This window comes from Larus michahellis, chromosome 6 (assembly GCF_964199755.1).
Source record: "Larus michahellis chromosome 6, bLarMic1.1, whole genome shotgun sequence".
NCBI lineage: Eukaryota > Metazoa > Chordata > Aves > Charadriiformes > Laridae > Larus > Larus michahellis.
The window spans coordinates 31016092-31036182 of NC_133901.1; the positions used below are offsets into that span (position 1 = coordinate 31016092).

Here is a 20091-nt window from a genome sequence, read left to right on the forward strand (position 1 = left end):
CTTTACTTCCTTTGTATCCGATTCCTATTTCATCACAACTCTCAGATCCAGGTGCTTTCATGAACCCTTCCTTCTGTTTAGAAACATTATTATATCACACAATAATTTCTTATTTGAAGGGAAAGGAACAATGTTTCAAGAAATTAAGAAAATAAACAAAGATGCCAACATTTGTTAAAGCAGGCACAGTAGAAATTTATTACTCACAGTGTTTTCTTTTGTTGTCTCATCATTCTGCAAAAGATGTGGGAAGTTTTGACCACTTAAAATTCAGCTGCAAGCATTCTAGTTGCTTTCAAATTTTCAAAGTTAACAGGAGCAAGCATAAATTATGGTAGTATGTAGTTAAAAGCAGAAGCAGAATATTATGTGTTTCTCAGACATAAAACTAATGGAAGACTTGATTATCCCCTCAAATATTTCCAATTATTCCCTTCCATTTGGGGAAATGCCCAGGGCTCTAACACACTGTAAAGTTTGTTACTGCAGAACAAATGCAGACTTGACATCATTGACAGTTTTCACCTTTTTAATAGAAGACATTTTAAAACTTTCAACATTAGTCCATTTTCATTGAAGAAAAATATAACATCTAAAAAATCCTCCTTGAATAAGAAATACTTTCAAACATAAGTTAAGAAAAATCTCTTAAACTTCATATTTCTCACAGTAACGGCAAATCTTGCCTAAAACACATTCTTACAGATTTAAAAAAGCAGTCTGATGTGATAGTTCATAAACAAAAGTTTTCAAGTCTTATCTTTTTCCTTTGTGGTGTTCATTAAAGAAAAACTCAAAAAAAAAAATCTTTCTTTTCAACCCATCATTTTCAGGGCTCAATAAAGGGTCCATGGTAAAGTGCTCAGCAGCATGACTGGCAGTGTAGGATACAAGCTTGGACTTTCTCTACTCCAGTGTATTTTGGTGGTTCTTGAGGTATGTCCTACCTGAAAAGAGACTCCAGTTTCTTTCCTCTACGTTTACCGCTTTGGTCTCCTGAAGTTATTCTGTAAGCTTGATTTTTCATTTTCTTTGCCCCAACATATTATTTCATTATGCCCATATGTTTTCCGGTTTTCTTCCAAAGCTGTAGCTTGGATTAAGACATACACATATTCTTCACCTGTATTTTTGAAGAACTGAGGTACATTATGATTTGCTGTACAATGCTGGTTCTAAAAACATGAAAAGGACAAATATTCAGAGTGTACATGATTAAGGAGGTATTTTTACAAAGAAGTTATTGTAGGCCTGACAGTTGGTACCAGTGAAAAACAGCCGGGCTAGGAGTATCTTCTTGTTATTCCACTTAAAACTGAAAGCAGCAAGAGGTGAGGCATTCCTCAGCTTTCCAGCGTTTCTTAAGATGACAGTGTGAGAATTCTAGATTACCTTTTCATCACAGTTGTAAATGATATCTATAAGATGATAAACAATGCAGGAAAAAAGTTATTTCAGGAGTTAACTTTTTTGTCAAGTAAAAACAGAAATTCATAACGAAATAAAGTAAAACAGAAAAGAAAGATTTAGAAATTAAGGACAAAATACAAGCTTTTCCTGTGAAATATCTTGACAAGACTAACACTCATAAATCCCATCACTTCAGTAAGTAGAAAACACATAGACAAACTTTTAGAGAAATACACCAACATCCAGCTCTGCTGTGATGCACCCCTTAGAAATCAATAGCCCAACTTCTCAGTAAGGCAGACTGCCTAGATCCTTCAGAGGTTAAACCCCTGAAATCACTGAATGATTTAAAGCCTAGTCTTTAGAAAAGCCTATACTGTTGAAGATTAGATTCAGACATTAATTTCTGCCACTGATAAGAGAACTATAACTGCCATTTCCAAATTCTTCAAGTGTAAGTCCTGAAAAATCTGTTCCCTGATGTCAGGGAGCACCCTTTGCCTAAGTCCAACCATTTTCATGGAATAATATAACAAAAATATCTTTGAATATGTTCCTTCCATAATAATGGCCTTGCAATGTTTTGTCTCCAAAACAGCAGCAATAAAGGACTTCATTACATACTTGCGGCTCCTAAATATTAAAATAACAAGCACCATGAGGAAAGTACATTTTTGTGAAGCACACAAAATCCAACTGTTTGTGTGGTTTTAAGGACAAAATGTAATCATTGGTCAACACGACCTAGATTAAGAAAATGAATAAACCAGTTCTAATATTGGGTGTAGAGTTTTTCCTAATATTTTTGTTTTTATCAAAATCTCAAAGAGAAAGAGCCAAGTATCTAGATGGTCTTGTTCTCACCTAATAAGCCGAGTATTATCAAGGGCATGCTTTGATCCATCAACCGAATCAGTTATCTTTAAACAGTTGTTAAAATACTACATTCAAAGTTCTCCTCTCCACACAGTAAAAATACTGTAAGTATTAGGTACTCAGCATTCACATCCAACCCTTCAATATTACATGCATATCTAACCAAGCAAAACACAACACCAAAACATTAAAAAGGTGGCATTAACTTGATAAGAATGGCTGACACATCAAAAAGGATTATAGCGGTAGGACACTACACGGGCTGTCCGGAATGAAAATGTCATAGTTTTGGCTGGGATGGGGTTGACTTTCTGGTGTAGTGCTATGTTTTGGATTTGGGATAAGAATAGCATTGGTAGCACATGAATGGTTTTGGCTGTTGCTGAGCAGTCAAGGCCTTTTCTGCTCCTTACACCGCCCTGCCAGCGAGTAGGTTGGGAGTGCACCAAAATCTGGGAGAAGACACAGCCAGGACAGCTCACCCCACATGACCAAAGGGATATTCCATGCCATGACATCATGCTCAATACATAAAGCTGGGGAAGAAGGAGGAAGGGGAGATGCGTTTGTCTTCCCAAGTAACCGTTACGCACAATGGAGCCCTGCTTTCCTGCAGATGGCTGAACACCTGTCTGCCAATGTGAAGTTGTGAATGAATTCCTTGTTTTGCTTTGCCTGCATGTGTAGCTTTTGCTCTACATAAACTGTCTTCATCTCAACCCACAAGTTTTTTTTGCCCCTCCCTTTTACTCTTCCAATTCTCTCCCCCATCCAAACTGGGGGGAGCAAGCGAGCAGCTGCATCATCCTAATTGCTGGCTGGGGTTAAACCACAACAGAAACAAATCTAGAAACAAAGACTAAACTCTAGTGTGGCAAAAGATAATCTTTGGATTGTCCATTTTCTTTTCTTCTTGCTGTGTTTTCTTAAGTCTTTACAATATTATAATATCCTTAGAATTTCTAAATTGCAATATGTAGGATCCCAAACTAATATCAAAGGAAATCATATAGAGGAAGGATACAATATACAATTAAAGATAGTAGATCTATGGTGTCACTAAGAATTAAGACATCAAAATATATAAAAATGCACGAAGAGTGTTTAGACTCTTGAAAGCAGATGTAGAAGTCAAATACACAACCACCTATTCATCACTAATAGTCCAATTTCTCACAGATGTTACAGCAGAGGTAGGTACTGGGGAATGACTTGAGGGAGTAAGTGATGACTTTAGTCATACAGAAGCTTCCATATATCTGAGTGGTGTGAAAAGACAAATTTTGTTAGCAGCTAACAAATAGTACTTTTCCAGATGAGAAACAAACAAACAAAAAAAGATTAACTGCTTTACTATTATCAGTTTGCAGCAAGTAAATAAGAACATTCAAAGTCCAGTCCACTAGTACAGGACTTCCCATGTTAATTCATATATGGGCCTTGGTGATGCTTTTGTGATACCTTTAGAAAAACTGAAATTAAAGATGTATAACTTACTTCTTGCAATACTTGTCCAAGTGTCTCCCGGCTGTGAATGCGCTTCCTGTTGAAAACCCAAACCACATCTATTTCTGCATAAAGCATTGGAGGATCTTGTACCCATCAATCATTTATCACACTTCAAAAAGAGAAGACTGTTATGCTAGGCTTTGTTCCACATCCTTTCTCTTATGGAACCCTGATGCAATTTTATGGACTCAATGCAATCTTAAGGAATCTACAATTTCTGAATCAGACCTGTTATTATTCTTATCGGTAGGAACTACCTGCAAAGAGGCTTGCAACAGATTGCACCTTTTCAAAAAAACTAACGCTGTTTATTCAAAAGCTTAGTAAGATTTCAGCATAAATCCTAATATCTGGATATAGCTAATAATTAGTTGCTTTAGTGCCATCTTCTCCAGCACTAGACATCTGTTACACAGCAACTAATGCAGGAAGATTAACAAATATGTCTTTTTTCATTCTTTCAACATAGTCAAAGCTGCAAGCAGTGCTTGCAAACTAACAGCAATACAAAGACTTAAAAAAAAAAAAAAGATTTTCTATCAAAAGTGAGAACACATTACTATAGTTACTGTTTCCAAACATCCTGTAAGACATGCACTAAAAACACTAGAAATGCCAATAGAAGGCAACATGTTTTTACCTGTCTATTTTGGTTGCTATCACCACTGTAAAATTGCCTTCTGTATTGGGTAAGTAGGTAGAAGGTATAATTACATAGCTTCCTGCAGGAAGTCTGCAAAGTTGGCTTACTTCCTGCGAATAGCAATGAGGTACACAGCTAACCAGGGGCTCCAAGTGTAGAAAGGAGGAAGTATGTGGTTTCCAGCTGCTGTTAGGCACCTGCAAAAAAAGAACGAAGACATGCCTGTCTTCATGTTTCAGGCCTTGCGATTCCTGGTATACCGTAGTATGGTATGTTCCGTATCTATTCCACTCCAAATACTCACTATTCTCCATACAGAGCTATATGAAAAGGATGGGAAGTTTCCCAGAAAACCCAGATGGCACTATCAAACACAGATAAATCATTCCTACTACTATGTTTGTAGCCAGTTTATACAACTCACTACCCACGTATCCTGTTGTCCAGCCTCACTCTTCCTTGCTGCAGACTAATGCCCTTGTTTTTCACCTCATGAATACGGTGAACAAACTACGTCCTTCCTCTTTCTAGTGGCCTTTCCTGTACTAAAAATTCAGGAGACTGAGAAGGAGACTTCTCAGTCTCTTACAGGCATGAAAAATACCACTCTTTCAAATCTTACTTCATATGTTTTATATTTGAAGTTACAGGATCGCTCCTGATGCTCAACTCCAGACTGTCCACTTAAACAAAATCTTTTGAAGCATTTTTTCCAAAAATAAAGCTAGCTTTCCCTGCAAAATAGCCACCTAACCAGAAGCTTCTCATTCTACGTTTATGCTGTTAATTACTGGCACATACACGTAGAACTTGTATTTTTTCATAGTAAATCATATTTTGTTTTGTTTCAGATCATCTGTTCAACGTCCCAGTCCTTTTGAATTCTAATCTTGTTTGCAGATCCAACATCACTTGCCAATGGACAAGTAAATAGTTAATAGAGATGAAGAAAGTAAGTTTTCATGATGAATTACCAAGAAGTCTGGTCCTCAGTCACTAAGACCCTGAAAATTCTTTGCAAATCCTCAAAAGAATTCATCATTTCTAAAACTATTTTAGAACACTGGAAGGATTCAGTGGAACCAATTATCTGGTTACTATGCTACCCAGTGCATAGTTATTCCATATCTTTCCCAGGTATTACTTCACAGGAACAGCCTGTGTTTCTCCTAGAAGCAGCATGGCCCTTGCCAAGTGCAAGGAGCAGTGAAATAACTGGCAAAGGAGCAATCATAGAGTGGTTAGAGTTGGAAAGGACCTTAAAGATCATCTAGTTCCACCCCTCCTGCCCTGGGCAGGGACACCTCCCACTAGACCAGGTTGCTCAAAGCCCCATCCAGCCTGGCCTTGAACACCTCCAGGGATGGGGCTGACCAGAAGTCATCTTACCTGGAAAATATGAAAACCTATAGGACGACACTTGCTATCTTGGCAGTGCTGACGGAGGGTAACTTTCACACTGCTTTTTCCTGGTCCTGCAGGAATGGAGAGGGGAAAGCAGGGATTGAGATGGAAGGAGGGGAAGTTCCTGCTGCCTCCAGCGCTTTGCCCATTTTTCCAACATCCATGCAGCTGCACTGTCTCCCATTCACCTGATGGGAGTTCTTCACAGACGGCAGCATCTGTGGGTGGTGGTTTTAGCTCACTATTAAATGTAAGAGAGAAAAGAAACTAAATGCATAAAATCTGTATGATTTCACAAAAATCTAGAACACCAGCTCACAAAAATTAGTATTACATAAACACAATTCCTCCAAACTTGCAGCACAAAGAAAAAGAGAACCATACAATTCTAAGTCCTTAAGTAATTCACAGAACTCCCTAAGAACAACACAGCATATACAAACCATGCGCTAAAACCAGATAGATTTTTGTACATTCATGAAAAAAATGCAGCTTCCACATTTTTCCTTGATACTCTTGTGCTATTTGTCCTATCTGAAAGTGATACAACTGACAGAAACTTCTGGAGCACACATGAGCACCTCAGTAAGTCCAAAGCATACACCACTGCCTTTTTGATATTCACTATGTCTTTAATCAGAAGGAAAACGGTAGTTTCCTCTGACCTGATCACTGTAATGTTAACCCATATTTTTATCTTAACCTAGCACTGCTTTTCACAGCCATATGAACAATTTAGTATCATTATCAGTTGTACAGCATTTGAAATTATATTTCAATGAAACTGGAAACACATCATCTGCCCTTATTTCCAGTTTTCCAGTTGAGAACATATAAAAGCTCTTATGTTATTCTGTGATTATCCATTCTAGACACATAGCCAGGCTGGCACTTCTGTTTCAGTCTGAGGAAGTGTTATACTTAACAGCAATACCAGAAATTTTATCCCATCATTAGAAGTGCAACATGCTGCACCAATGAAATATGCCCAGAAGCCAAACATCTTGCCGGGAGAAGTATACAACTTGCAGCCATACAGCAAAATTAACCTCATAGTTTTGCAGACCTTTGTTCAGTCTAAAAATTGATGCCATCTTGCTTCCAAATTCCAAAGATGTAAGTGATTAATGAGTGTTCTGGCTTTGTAGTGTGATTTGCCAGTTTCTCTCCAAGGAGATATGAGTTCATAGTGTAGGTTTACTGGAAGAAGATACAACTTCACTGATTCCACACTACTCCTCCTCATTGTGTCTTCTTAAGTATTTACTTCAAGACTATGGTCACCAACACAGAATTGCTCACGAATAATTGACTTAAGTGCTGAGACAGCTATATAGTCAGCTACAGTTAAAAAAAAATTAAAAGCCATCAGAAGCTGCTGGACTGACATTGCTGATATTTCCTATTGGATAAGCAAGCATTTTTATACAGAAAGAAAAGATTGTTCCAAGTCAATTATAAAAGTCTATTTTGTGTCACAAGTTAATGACAAAAAAAAAAAATCAGATAGAATACAATATGCAGTAATCCTTCCAAGAATTTTGTCACAATGCTGATAAGCTTCTTGAGACCTTCACAAGGAAGACGATCAGCTGTATTGTCAGCGTTGAATACTTTAATTCAAAAAGCAATTCTTCATTCCGCTAAAGAAGACAGCATAAATGTCAGTCCTATTTTCTACACCTGTCCTGAAAAGATGAGCTGTGAGTATTATGTCATCCGAGTCCACTGCTGACACTCCATTTGCATTTGAAACTGTACTGCTCACTAATAACAATGTTATAAGTCAGGCAACCTGTTAGTATGCGTTTTACAGAATACATCATAATATACTACTCTCCTTTTCTGTCACTGATTGCAATAGTAACAGCTGCTTTTAACTTCTGTGGTACATCTTAATTTTTCCATACATTAAGAAAGAACTTCCACATATTGAGAAGCATGCTCTGCAGTTCTCCTACAGAATATGCACTTTCTCAAAACATTAGGCTGTGGTCTAGAGTCACGATGCTACTCATCTGACTAATTCTGACTGATATTTTAACAAGAGGTAGTAGCAGCTTCATGCAAAAAGGAGGAGACAGAACACTGCTTACATGAACTCAAAGACAAAACAATGCTGTTACTTGATATTCTGCACAACCCTTCAAAAACACTTTGAACATTTACGCTTAGTGCTATACTTCATGTATTTATGTCAATGACTATAAGAAATTTTCTGTTTTGTTTTAAACCTACCTGAGAGAGATCCTTCCTGTTGAAAATACACGAAGCAAGAAATTCCCTGCTGCATCTTTCAGAAAAGTGCTGGGAACAACAAGATAAAACCCAGGCGAAAGGTCACAGCATACATGCACTTCTCTATCATAGGAATGGCAGACGGTACCTACAACTGGAGGAGCAGAGAGGGTCTTTGGAAGGTTAAATCGTTTCTTCTCCACCTAGAATAGACGCATAATGATGTGTGGTGTTTTAGGAAAAATGAGTAGTTTTTAATAAAACTAAAAGTGATCAACTATTGTTTAAAACATTTTTAAGCATGCATACATTTTAAAAAGGAAACAAGTAAGGAGGAGAGTATCAGCAGATAAACTGAACATCAAAGAGAAGTAGGAAGAGTTAGTATTCAGGAGGAGCAGATTTAGGAATAATCATCAAATAATCAGCCTGAAATGTCATGCACTAGTTTGGAACAGTCCCAAAAATTCTGTTACTTGGCACTCAGTGATAAGAAGAAAGTAGTAGTCCACTAATAGTTTGTACAGCCAGTAACTGCATTGTGAGATAAAACAGGATCATTCTAACCTAAATCAAAGATGCAAGTGTGCAAACAGTTGAATCATATCACTGCTGTAGGAAATGAATGATTTTACTCAGATGTTTAAGTAATGCTTTAAAACTTCTACTTGCAAAAAGTATTACCTTCCAGACATGCAATCCCACAGCCTGATAGTTCTTCCCCTGTGTGCCTTCAGTCAAAGACAGATTTTCCTCTGCTAAGTGAGTGAGATTTTGAATTCTTCCAGCCCAGTCAGCACTGTATTTCCTATGTTTCTGCAGCAGAGCAATGCACACCTCGCTCTTTTCACAGACTCTCAGCCAGAACTTAGGGTTTGTAGGGAAGCTGCTGTTGTTACGGCAGCCACCTGCAGACTGGCCTCTCACCCAGGATCCAAAAAGATTCTGCGAGTGATACAGCACTTTCTCTAACAAAATAAGAAAAACATGGTGCAGATTTCAGACACCAGATGCTACTTAATTTTGTACAACAGATATATGTCAGAGATCCCCCAGCCCAAGAAAACATATTGTTGTAGCCCTGACACTTTCTCCAAGCAGTTACTGGTGACCAACTTTCTGAGAGGCATGAAATGTCACAAATGGTAATGGCTGACTGATGACATGATTTTTACAACAAGAAACTGTTTCTAGAAGTCTGAAGTTTATCTCCCATCAAAAAAAGTATCAGAAGGCTGTCCAGAACAACAGCCTTCTAGACAGAGAACACTAATCTCTCAACAAACTAGCAAGTAACTCAACTTCAGAGAAGTATCAAAGACTCCTCTAGAGATTCTCAGTTTCCTCTTGTCCCTCTATTCTTCCCAGCAGAGACAGAATAGGCCTACGGATCTAAAGAAGAAGGGAAAGACTGATAAAAAGAAGTTATGGTCTAGTTGCACCCATTTGCAATTCAAATCAGTCTTTCCCATTGACATAACATTATTTGTACGAAAAAGTGTTTTCTCATACCACACCTGTATAGAGGCTCTGAAGCTGTCCTTCTTCATTGACTGGAAAGCCCATGGTAATCTCATCAAATTCCCTGAAAAATTCTTCTTCATCAACCCAGAACTCTCCCTCTTGGATCTGTGAGAGCAGTTCCGAGGCAACTACTGGATCTAGCTGACTCCATCCTTGACCACTGCACATAAGACAAAAGTTAACAGTTCTTTGCCCAATAAAGCTCCATAACAATGTTCTATCAAATATACTATGGAGCAGGACAATAAGGGTTTTCTTTATTTTATTGTCAAATACGAGCCTTGACTATTTCTGTATATAAGATGCTAGTGAGAGGGATAATAGAAACCATGAATCACAAGATATCAAAGAAAACTTAGAAAGAACATCGGATTGGATACAGCAGCATACTGCTAGGTGAAATAGGTACTTTGCTTACAGACAGTACAGTCCAAAGTGTGAAAGCAAAATAAAGATTTTAATTGTTAAAAATAGCAACAAAAAATAAAACAAATTGCACAGTGACTGTTCTGGAAGAATTTTAATGCTGTACAACGAACATCAAAAAAACACTGTCTGTATGAAGCAACTGGTTATCCCCATGACTCTGCTGGCTAAATCATGATAAACGAAGAATTTAAACACCTCATTATATAGGGCCCATTAAAAGCTACTACTTTTAACCTTTTTGATTGTTTCACTAACAGAGAACAGTTTTCCACTTGAATAAAACAAGGCTTTAAGGCCACTCAGTGAAATGCTATCTTCTTGCAACAACATGGCAGCTTACTGTTTGGCAAAGAAACTACAAGAGATCAACTGTATAACCAAAACTCTGCTGAAAGCAAAAAACATCAACTTAAGTTTCAATTAATGTGATTAAGCCATCTTTTTCACACAGGAAAAAACCTATTTCTCTAAAGTGTTTATCAACACAATCATATTGTTACCATATTTTAATGCTGAAATCTTGTTCCTTGGATCAAGAAGTGCATGTCCTTTAGTACAGTCTAAACATGCTAACACTTTTCAAAACAAGCTAGTAGGGTTTACCCTTCCATTCTTGTTACTTTGCTATATGAACGGCTAAACGTATTTCTGCATTTCCTTTAAAACAGATCTCTTCCTTATATTTACTTTATATCTACTCAACTCCAGCTTCTCCTACTCATACTAATCTACAGAAATGAGGGCACACAAGCCAAAAAACATAAGCGTCCTTCCTTCTGCTATATTTTGTTTTATACATGTTTCTTTGATTATTGTCTGCAACTGAGGCAAGGTCAAATGCGAAGAGCCAAGTAAACCTGAGTGACGACTTATGTCACAAACATCTTTAAGCAACAACACTTAGATAAAAAAAGCACCACAAAAATCACAGACAGAAAATAAATCAACATCTTAAGTTTATTTCTATGAAAAGATATGATGCTTTGATAAAGAAAAAATTATTAAAAAAATTCAGATTACCAGAGCTAACAGATCAAAATGACTAGCCTTAGAACCAGTGAGCTCTGTGAACTACTGAACTCGCTAAAGGACAAACTGAAGTCTCTCTCCATACGTAGATATGCTTTGTACTTCAGAATTTCCACAAATGATTTTTCCAAATGAAAATAAACCTACTCACCCCTCACACCAAGGACCTCTCCAGCACCGCCTCCCCCAAGGATTTCGTATTCGTAGTAGGAAGATTTCCTTGCCTGACACTTCAGACAGACTCAACATGTCTATCACAATAAAGGCATGAAATTCTCCTAGTTCGCTTGCACCTGAATAGACAAAAAAAAAGCATTTGAAAGCAAACAAGAGAACGTGCTCCATATTTTACAATGAACGACATTAAACTATCCTTTGAAAGAAGGCAATTTTGAGATAAAAGGAAGCTGTTTTTAAATCAGTATAAAAACAGCATAAAAACACTCAAACAGTTCATTTTAGTTGTGACAATACTGAAATAAAATAAATGAGAGTTTTAGACTAGCAAGTTAATATGCTTTATCTCAAACATCTACAAATCCCCCATGCTGAAATTCATTGGGATTTTTAATGTTTGGGGTTGGTTGTTTTGTTTGTTTGTTTTGGTTGTTTTTTTTTTTTTTTTTAAGGTGTTTTATCAGGGGGCAAGGGGGTGTACATTTGGTTTTGAGAACTGACCCTATTAGCATCTAATATAAAAAGTACTCCTCAAAAGCATCCTCCGTCCTGAACTCAGCAACATCCTTAAATCTTTATTTATCCAACGTTATATAAAAATTGCACCGTGAAAACCATATGGTATTAGAATCAGCACGATGTATTTGCCGTCTGTCTTGTGCTCTTAACCCTGTTAAATTGAGACATTTACTTTAAAAGTGTCTAGGCCTTTACTATTACCTTGCCTGGAATTGAGGACTGAACAGCTTATGACACACTGTTCCTTCAGATTCATTAATTTTCTAAACACTGCTTTCTCCAAAACCATGCCAGTCTTCTCTTTCCCCATGTTTCTTCCTGGGCATTTGAGGGTCCATCTTTCAGCAATTCCTCCAGTCAGATCAACCAAAGCATCTGCCACCTGTCCTGCCCACAACTGTTCGTAAGATCCATGCACTCTATTAAAAAACAAGACACCATAACGAAGAAGACATTTCTACAAAAAGCAAAACTAAAGAAACATGGTTCTTACGTACTTTCAACCCCACCCTATATCACAATCATGACTGGACCCTACCTCACATCCCCAGTGAGGCAAGAGAAAGCACATACTATTTTATTTACAGAATACAATATCTAAAGAATATATAAGCCATCAGACATTCCACTGTTTGATGGGAAGTTTATTACAATTCATTCCATCCTATATAGAAACCACTCTAGTCTAGTTCTAGTTATTTGTACCTTACTATCTGTGCACTACATCATCTTTTGTGATATACTAACTGCATTCTGTATAAATAAGTAACGTTTCTTCCTCTTCTTCAATTATTCTTTGTTCATTCTCCACAAACAACCAGAGTAGCACTTCCTTCAACAATTTAAGTAAATCAAGAGACTACTTTACCTGATGCAGCAGATGCAAGAGATAGCAAAAGAAGTCAAGACTATAATAGAATGATAAGACAAGATAGAACAATAAGATCTCTAGAGAAAACAAGCAAAGAATATTGCCTTTCAAACCTTCATAGAAGCTTTAACTCGTCACTGCTGCTTCACAATTTCTGCTCAACACAAGTACAGTTGAATAAATTACTTCGTACTTGAAGTCTTTTTCTGCCCTCTGCTGGCAAACCACACAATCTATTGTCCAAATTGTTTAGGACGTTTCATGTCTATCTTACCAGTGTGCTTTGTCTCCAAATTGTTTTGTCCAGCTGGACAGCGTTTTTATGGATGGGTCATAAAAAATAAAACGGCTGCATTTTCAAACACATTAACAATATGGTTGTTCCTTCTCAAAATAATAAACTATCAAATTAATTAAAAGCACAAGGAAACTCATACAACCAGAGCCTCAACTAGCTTGTTGCTTTCCATGAAAATATTTGCATGCTTTCTGCTTTTCATTGAGCCCTCAGCTGCCCTCAAATGCTGCACTAGTAAATTATTTCCCTTTAATAAATTAGATGACCAATGGATAGGGACATAATGAACACAATTTGAATACAATAACTCCTTGCAGCACTTACTTTTGGTCGTAATTCTCTCCCTAAGACTATCTTACCTCATACGCAACTAGAAACACACCTTTCAGATCTACAGTTTAAAGAGCAACTTCTGCACAACCCAGTATGGGAAACCTAGCAGCCATTGTACTTAATATTGAATAACACACAGATCTATGCTCAAAGCAATCACATAAAATATGTAAGCAGAAGGTACACAAGTACTGTACCTCCCTTTATTTCCCTTAATAACAGTGTTCACATACTTTGCATAAGCTTTTTCCAATAGCGGAAGCCAAAACAAATCCTCTGTCTGACACTGGGAAAAGCAGAGTTTACCACCAAGGCAAGGCAAACGATCGTCAATGGTCACTTCCACCCAGTGTCCAAACTGCCAGACTCGACAAGTGAAACAGCCTTGGTATGACTCATCTGTCCAGCTGGGCTGACCTGGAGGGATTACCTAGATGACAAAAGCCAAAGTCAAGACAAATAATGATCACTTTTATTGTTATTTTTTTCAGTTTAAAATATGCTGAACTGTTTGTAATAATAACAGGGGGAAAAAAAGTCACAACCAAACCAGTAAAACTAAGCATAACACAGCTAATATTCAGTTTTGAGGTCGGGAATTTACAAACATACATTAGGTGAAGACGACTGATGAAATATGAAACAAGAAACTTCTTTATACCTTATTCAGTAGGTATTTACTCTTCTGCAAAGCTACACAGGCACACAGGAACCAACAGTCCCCCAAAATTCCTTGTTTCACTTGCACATCCTGCAGATTGTTTGAAAATAACCGAGGAGTAGAACAAATGTCCTAAAATTAAAAGAAGGGGAGTCAAAGCCAAATCCTGCAATGACATTCTAAGGATGTCTGTGTTTCAGGGAATCGGGGGGGTTCCAGAGACCTCTCACAAAATAAGGGAATTTTTATCTCTAGAACATTTCCTCTCCAGACACAGCCTAAGCAAGCAATAACAAATTACTGCCTCGTGGCTATTTTACAGGTACTTTCTGCGAGGTAAATCTAGTTCCCACATGAATTTAATACACAAGTATCACCACCAGGTGCAACTTTAGCAGAGGCACCAATAAGTGAAAGACAACATAATTCATCAGCTCCTTGCTAGATATACAATCAACTGTAACAGAACTGATGCCATTCACATTGAACTACACAACCCAAGTTACAAAAATCTCCAAATTAGATAAAAGAAAAACCTTTCCCTGGGCAAATAAAAATAGACTACTTCGTAGCAAAAGAGGTAATTTCAAATGCAAAATCCTGAATACTGAATCAGCTCTGAAAGCAAGTTTTTAAAATGGTTCTTCTCTCACCTGTAAATACTGCAAGAGATGGAAATTAATTGATCAGCCCTCAGTAATAACCAAGGTGTAAGGTACAAAAGCAGGAAGTTGCACACTGGGCTCCATGAAGTCATTTGTTTGCCAATTCTATCTGATAACCAACAACTCTATCACTGTTCTACAGCCATCCCCAGATGGAGGGGAGAAAAACACTACTAAATACAAGAGACTTTTTTTCTGCATTACATTTTCATTTTTATAGCTTTTTTCCCCCCCTCCACACAAAGGCAGTGTCATAAATACTCCACTTTAAATGAAAGTACTACAGAAATGCATTCTAAACTTTTTAGCTCTCATACGGCTTGCTGTGAAACACAGCTGTAAGTTTAAAAGCAATACAAGTCATATGACAAGTCATAACCTTAAGGAAGTTTTCTTTCTTGTTATCAAATAAATCAACAATTGCAGAAAAACAGCAATTCCTTCTGAAAAACTCTAAAATCCAGTTACTAGTTTTTAAGACAGTTACATGACATATTGAAAAATCTGGGAAACACCTAATGCTAGTTTTTTAACTTGGTATGCATGTTATTTCCATAATGAAACATGTTTACGATAAAATATCTGAACTTCAACTAGTGCCGTGAAATTCAAAAGTTGTACAACAGGATTTAAATCAAACCTACAAACAAGCACCCAGACTTAAAAACTATAACACATACATTGTTAACACTGACATACGTTGCATTTATTACTTCTATATTTCTAAACAATAAAAACACCCAGAAGCAGTCAATGGTAACTACCATTTATTACCTTAAGGTCCAGTTCTGCTAAAATCACAGTCTTTTATACCTTAAAACTCACCTTAGGTCTCAACCAAGATATCTCGCCTCTGAATTGGGCAAGTGGGGTACAATAATCAAAAAATATAGAGGTATCACTGGCTGGAAACGTAGGGTCTGTGTAAAGTTCTCTTTTCGCAATTAATTGCTTTTTCTCTCCCAGCATTTTCAACACAATCCCAAGTAGCTTTGCTGGCTACTTCCACGACTTTATATTGCCAAGCACCAACCTAGAATGTAAACGAGCATTACTCAGGAATTGTAACTGAGAAACAAGCAAGCCAGATTTATTTAGGAACACAAAGCCTCTCACTCTTTCCACAGAGCACCTTGAACCATGCCATTGCTGGCTTCTTTCAGCACCTGACACCACCCTAGAGGTTCCTCACTCTGCTGGAAAAGAGAAGGCAAGAGTCTCAGAGAAGACCTATACCCAGGGCCAGACTTAGACCCCTTCTCCCCAAAACGACTCTTTCTCTGCCCCTCTACACACAACCTCCCCACAAGGCCCCCTCCACTAACGCCCCTTTCCTCACAGCCGGCGCCAAAAAGGCCCCTCCACACACACCTCCTCCTGCCCACGACCCCCCCACGCAGACACCCTTCGTCATAACGGGCCTCAACCAGGCCACCTCCACACACGTCCGGCTCCCACAACCCCCTCCCAAGCCATCTCCTCACCGCGGGGCACGGCACGCCCCGCCGCCATGCCGAGGGCGCCCGTTACCGCGGCAACGCCGAGCACCCCCCTCACCAACCTCTTGTCCAGCCCCAGAGATAACGGACCGGGCCGCCGACCAATGGAGAGGCGGCAGGCGGGCACATGGTGCACGCACCACCAATCCGCCGCCGCCTGCCCAGCGGGGAAGGGGCATGTCCCAGCGTGCCCCGCGGCGGGCGGCCGCAGTTGGCCATGGCAGGGGCGGCGGGGGCCCCCGCACCGATGGGAGTCAGGGGAGTGGCGACCCCCGAGCCCAGGCGGTATTCTGTCCTCAGGAGTACCTGTAAGAAAGTGGAAATTCTTCTCATCAGAGATGAAGCAGGAAAGGTTAACGGTCACCGGAATGAAACCAAACTATGTTTTTGTGAAGGTTACGACAGAGAAACCGTCAGAGAAAGCGTTGGCCCTCATGAAGTGGTTTCCTGAGATAATGGGAAAGATCACATTTTCAGATGGTTTATCACCAAATAATCGTCCAAGGGCTGAACTGACAAAGGAAATACTTCTCATGCTTTGGCAGCTACCACTGCCTAATGAAATAGAAAAAAAAAATACATTAAAAAATACTGACTTTTTATAAACAAAGACCAATGACAAGGGAAAGAAATGCAGAAATACATGAAGTGTGGAAGACATACCTGGCAGCAAGAGGCCAAACAACTCAACCTGTTTTCTTTAAGAATTCAGAGGTACTTACAGGGGAAAGAGTTAGTAACAGTAAGCAGTTTATGTTTTGCAAACAAAGCAAACACAAACGGAATACAGACTGAAGAGATGTACTTAACCTAAGTGAATTGTGCACTACATGTGCTTAGTATAGATGCACAGAAGGTCCTGTGTTACCCAAAAAAGGCAATGGCCAAGGTCGCTGCAGTGCGAGAACATGACAAAATTTTGGTTAAATCAGAAACATTTGGGATGCTGTCTAGAATTGTTCTTGGTTAATGGCGTGCATGGTTAGGATATTGCAATGTATCATGACAGCAAAATTACTAATACAACCTCAACAGAGTAATACATGTAGCTGACAAGAATTACACTTAATGTATTAACCAATGTGGGTATGAAATGCTAAAAAAATGAGTTAGTAATATTCCATTTTATTAAAGGGTTTGGCTCTTCAGAGCTTTTCCACAAGTGATATTTATAGATCCCATGTTGCCCTGCTCAAGGCTGCAATGAAATAAATAACTTTAATTTTCAAAATAAAGATAACCCTGTCTCTTGGCATCTGCTTAAATAAAACAGATTCGCTGTACTAATCTTACTTTAACAGATCAGAAATCAATGTACCAAAGATAAGGGAAATTACAAATAGTTTCTATTTAATCTCAGTCTAATTTGCCTGTCAATGTGAAATCTACTACAAATCAAGGCAGAAAATATCCTGAAGCATTAGTTTATTTTGTGTCAACAAAAGGATGGGTTATCTCCACAAACTCGCTGCCAATTTTTTGTCTCTTCAAAATAAAAATGCACTCCCTGCTCACAGGAGGAGCAAAAGTACCTGAAGAAGGAGGCATGGAATACTTTCAACAAATCTTGCTCTGCTTCTGTGTTTCAGAGAACAAGTCTTGTGAAAATAGCCATCTGATGGCATCTCACAGAGATAAGAGCAGAAACACTAAGTTAGGTCTCGTGGTCTTTAATCGGCAAACAGCCTGTTAGGTTCAGCCAGCATTCCCCTGCTCTGATGCAGGTATACGCAAACACACAGCTGACCGGATCCATTTCAGTCAGTTGTAGTAACAATTGCTGTTCACAGGCTTGGTTTCAGCCACCATCCGTAAGGGACCGTATGTAAGACTCAGTCCATAGACTGATCCACAGTACTAAACTGCACTTCCACTGAACCGACCTGCTACACAGCGAGCTTTAAATCACCATTACAAACAATTAACTTAATCTTTGTGGTCCTCTTAGCTCTGCGGGCGAATATCCAGAGCCAGTGACACCTGTAACCACCAACCGGCCTCTCCTTAAGGGAAGTGCCACCTGATGAGAGAGAGAAGTGTTTGTGACAACTGCTAGCACCGTCCCTGCAGCCACTAACACCACCCTGTCCGCGCCGCAGCTGGCGTGTGTCCTCTCCTGTGTCTGCTGACCGGGCAGGCCCTGGAGCAGGATGGTGGAGCAGCAGCTCCCGGCAGGGGGGGCAGGTGGTCCTGGCTGTGGCACTCCCTCCTGGTTTGAGCGACAGAGGGCTAATTTCGCGTTCAATAATTATACTTCTCAGTAACGGCTCTTCTAACGCTTGGGAAAAATGCACGTTTAGAAGACTCTAGTGTCCGAATTTGTGAGAATATTTACTTTATAGCCAGCTATGGTGTGCAGGTTTCAAGGTCTCGGTGTGTTCCAGCCTTGCCAGGCGCAGGGATGAGGAAGAGCGAGACCCGGGCACTTGACCCAAGCTGCCAACAGGATTATTTCATACCGTGAACGTCACATTCAATATAAATTAGAAAGTTTGCTGAGGAATTCTCTCTCTCTCTCCCTTGATGGCAGCAGCCCTGAGAACTCCTTGCCCCAGTACGAGACCCCCGAGCCCGCTCTTCCTGCTGAAGCCGCAGCGCTCGCAGTGTCCGACATTTGCTGTCCCCGCTGGAGCGCACAGCTTCCTGCCGATGGAATGGGCTGCGTATAGTCCTTGTGTATTTTATATTGGTATTGGGATCAATACTGGTTCTTTAGTGTTGATGAATGTTAATTATCTCGTCTTATCCTACTAAATCTATTTCTATTAAATCTATTTCTATTTCAGCCCTCGTGTTTCCTTGTTTTTTCCCGGTTCCCTTTCCCGGGTCGGGAAGGATCATTGCGTGATAGAATAATTGTCTAAACGACAATAAATTGTGGGTTCCTCAAACCATAACACGCCCCCACGACAGCGGGGACACCGAGGAGCCAGGCCGGCCAGCCACCGCGCCGAGCGGCAGGACAGGACGGAGCGGCGGACAGAGCCGCTGCTCCCGCCCGTTACCGGAGGAACATGGCGGGTGCCGCCGCACGGCCTAGGGAGGGAGGGCAGCGGTGAGCGGGACGGAGAGCCGGGCTGCGGCCAGCCGAGGGCAGCAGGAGCCGGGCGGCGCCCATGACCGGGCTGCGACCGAGGGGGGCGGCCCGAGACGACGGCACTGCGCATGCGTGTGTGTCCCAGCTGCAGTACCGGGGGTGGCCGGCGGAGGGCGGGGGAGAGATCGGCGGCGGCACTGCGCACGCACGGGGCAGGGGGGGGGCAGAGGGTGCGGGAATCTCGCGGCGGGGGGGGCGCTGGAGGGGCCGATGGAGGAGGAGAGAAGAGACAGCGAGCAGGACAGAGCGACCGGGATAGGCGGTTGGAGCTGGTGGGAAGGATGGTCAGCCAGAGGGACAGGAACAGAGGGACAAGGGGCTGGGCAGAGGGATGGAGAAATGTTATGGTTTGAGAAAACCACGACAATTTATTGTCGTTTAGACAATTATTCTATCACGTGATGATCCTTCCCGACCCAGGAAAGGGAACCGGGAAAAAACAAGGAAACACGAGGGCTGAAATAGAAATAGATTTAATAGAAATAGATTTAGTAGGATAAGACTAGATAATTAACATTCATAACACTAAAGAACCAGTATTGATCCCAATACCAATATAAAATAACAAGGACTATACGCAGCCCATTCCATCGGCAGGAAGCTGTGCGCTCCAGCGGGGACAGCAAATGTCGGACACTGCGAGCGCTGTGGCTTCGGCAGGAAGGGAAGGGCTCGGGGGTCTGGTACTGGGGCAAGGAGTTCTCAGGGCCGCTGCCATCAAGGGAGAGAGAGAGAGAATTCCTCAGCAAACTTTCTAATTTATATTGAATGTGACGTTCACGGTATGAAATAATCCTGTTGGCAGCTTGGGTCAAGTGCCCGGGTCACGCTCTTCCTCATCCCTGCGCCTGGCAAGGCTGGAACACACCGAGACCTTGAAACCTGCATACCATAGCTGGCTATATGGCT

General features: G+C 40.2%; 1 protein-coding gene across 7 annotated transcripts; it reads right to left on the minus strand.

The window, feature by feature from the left end:
• Positions 1–511: 511 nt before the first annotated feature.
• CAPN10 (calpain 10) lies at positions 512–16183 on the minus strand. Of its 7 annotated transcripts, none has more exons than XM_074591603.1 (14): positions 16071–16162; positions 15412–15619; positions 13922–14053; positions 13494–13690; positions 11960–12177; positions 11214–11355; positions 9598–9764; positions 8765–9048; positions 8081–8283; positions 6031–6083; positions 5828–5913; positions 4436–4635; positions 3784–3829; positions 512–1418 (listed from the first exon to the last, which is right to left on the minus strand). In XM_074591603.1, the coding sequence occupies exons 2-14, from the start codon at positions 15553–15555 to the stop codon at positions 1389–1391; spliced, it is 1902 nt and encodes a 633-aa protein (XP_074447704.1). In that variant the 5' UTR covers positions 15556–15619; positions 16071–16162; the 3' UTR covers positions 512–1388. The 7 variants fall into 7 exon arrangements, 6 of the variants coding, with proteins under 6 accessions (XP_074447704.1, XP_074447701.1, XP_074447702.1 ...); XM_074591600.1 differs by adding an exon at positions 15703–15779 and having other exon boundaries at positions 5828–6083; positions 16071–16156; XM_074591601.1 differs by adding an exon at positions 15703–15782 and having other exon boundaries at positions 5828–6083; positions 16071–16156.
• Positions 16184–20091: the final 3908 nt, after the last annotated feature.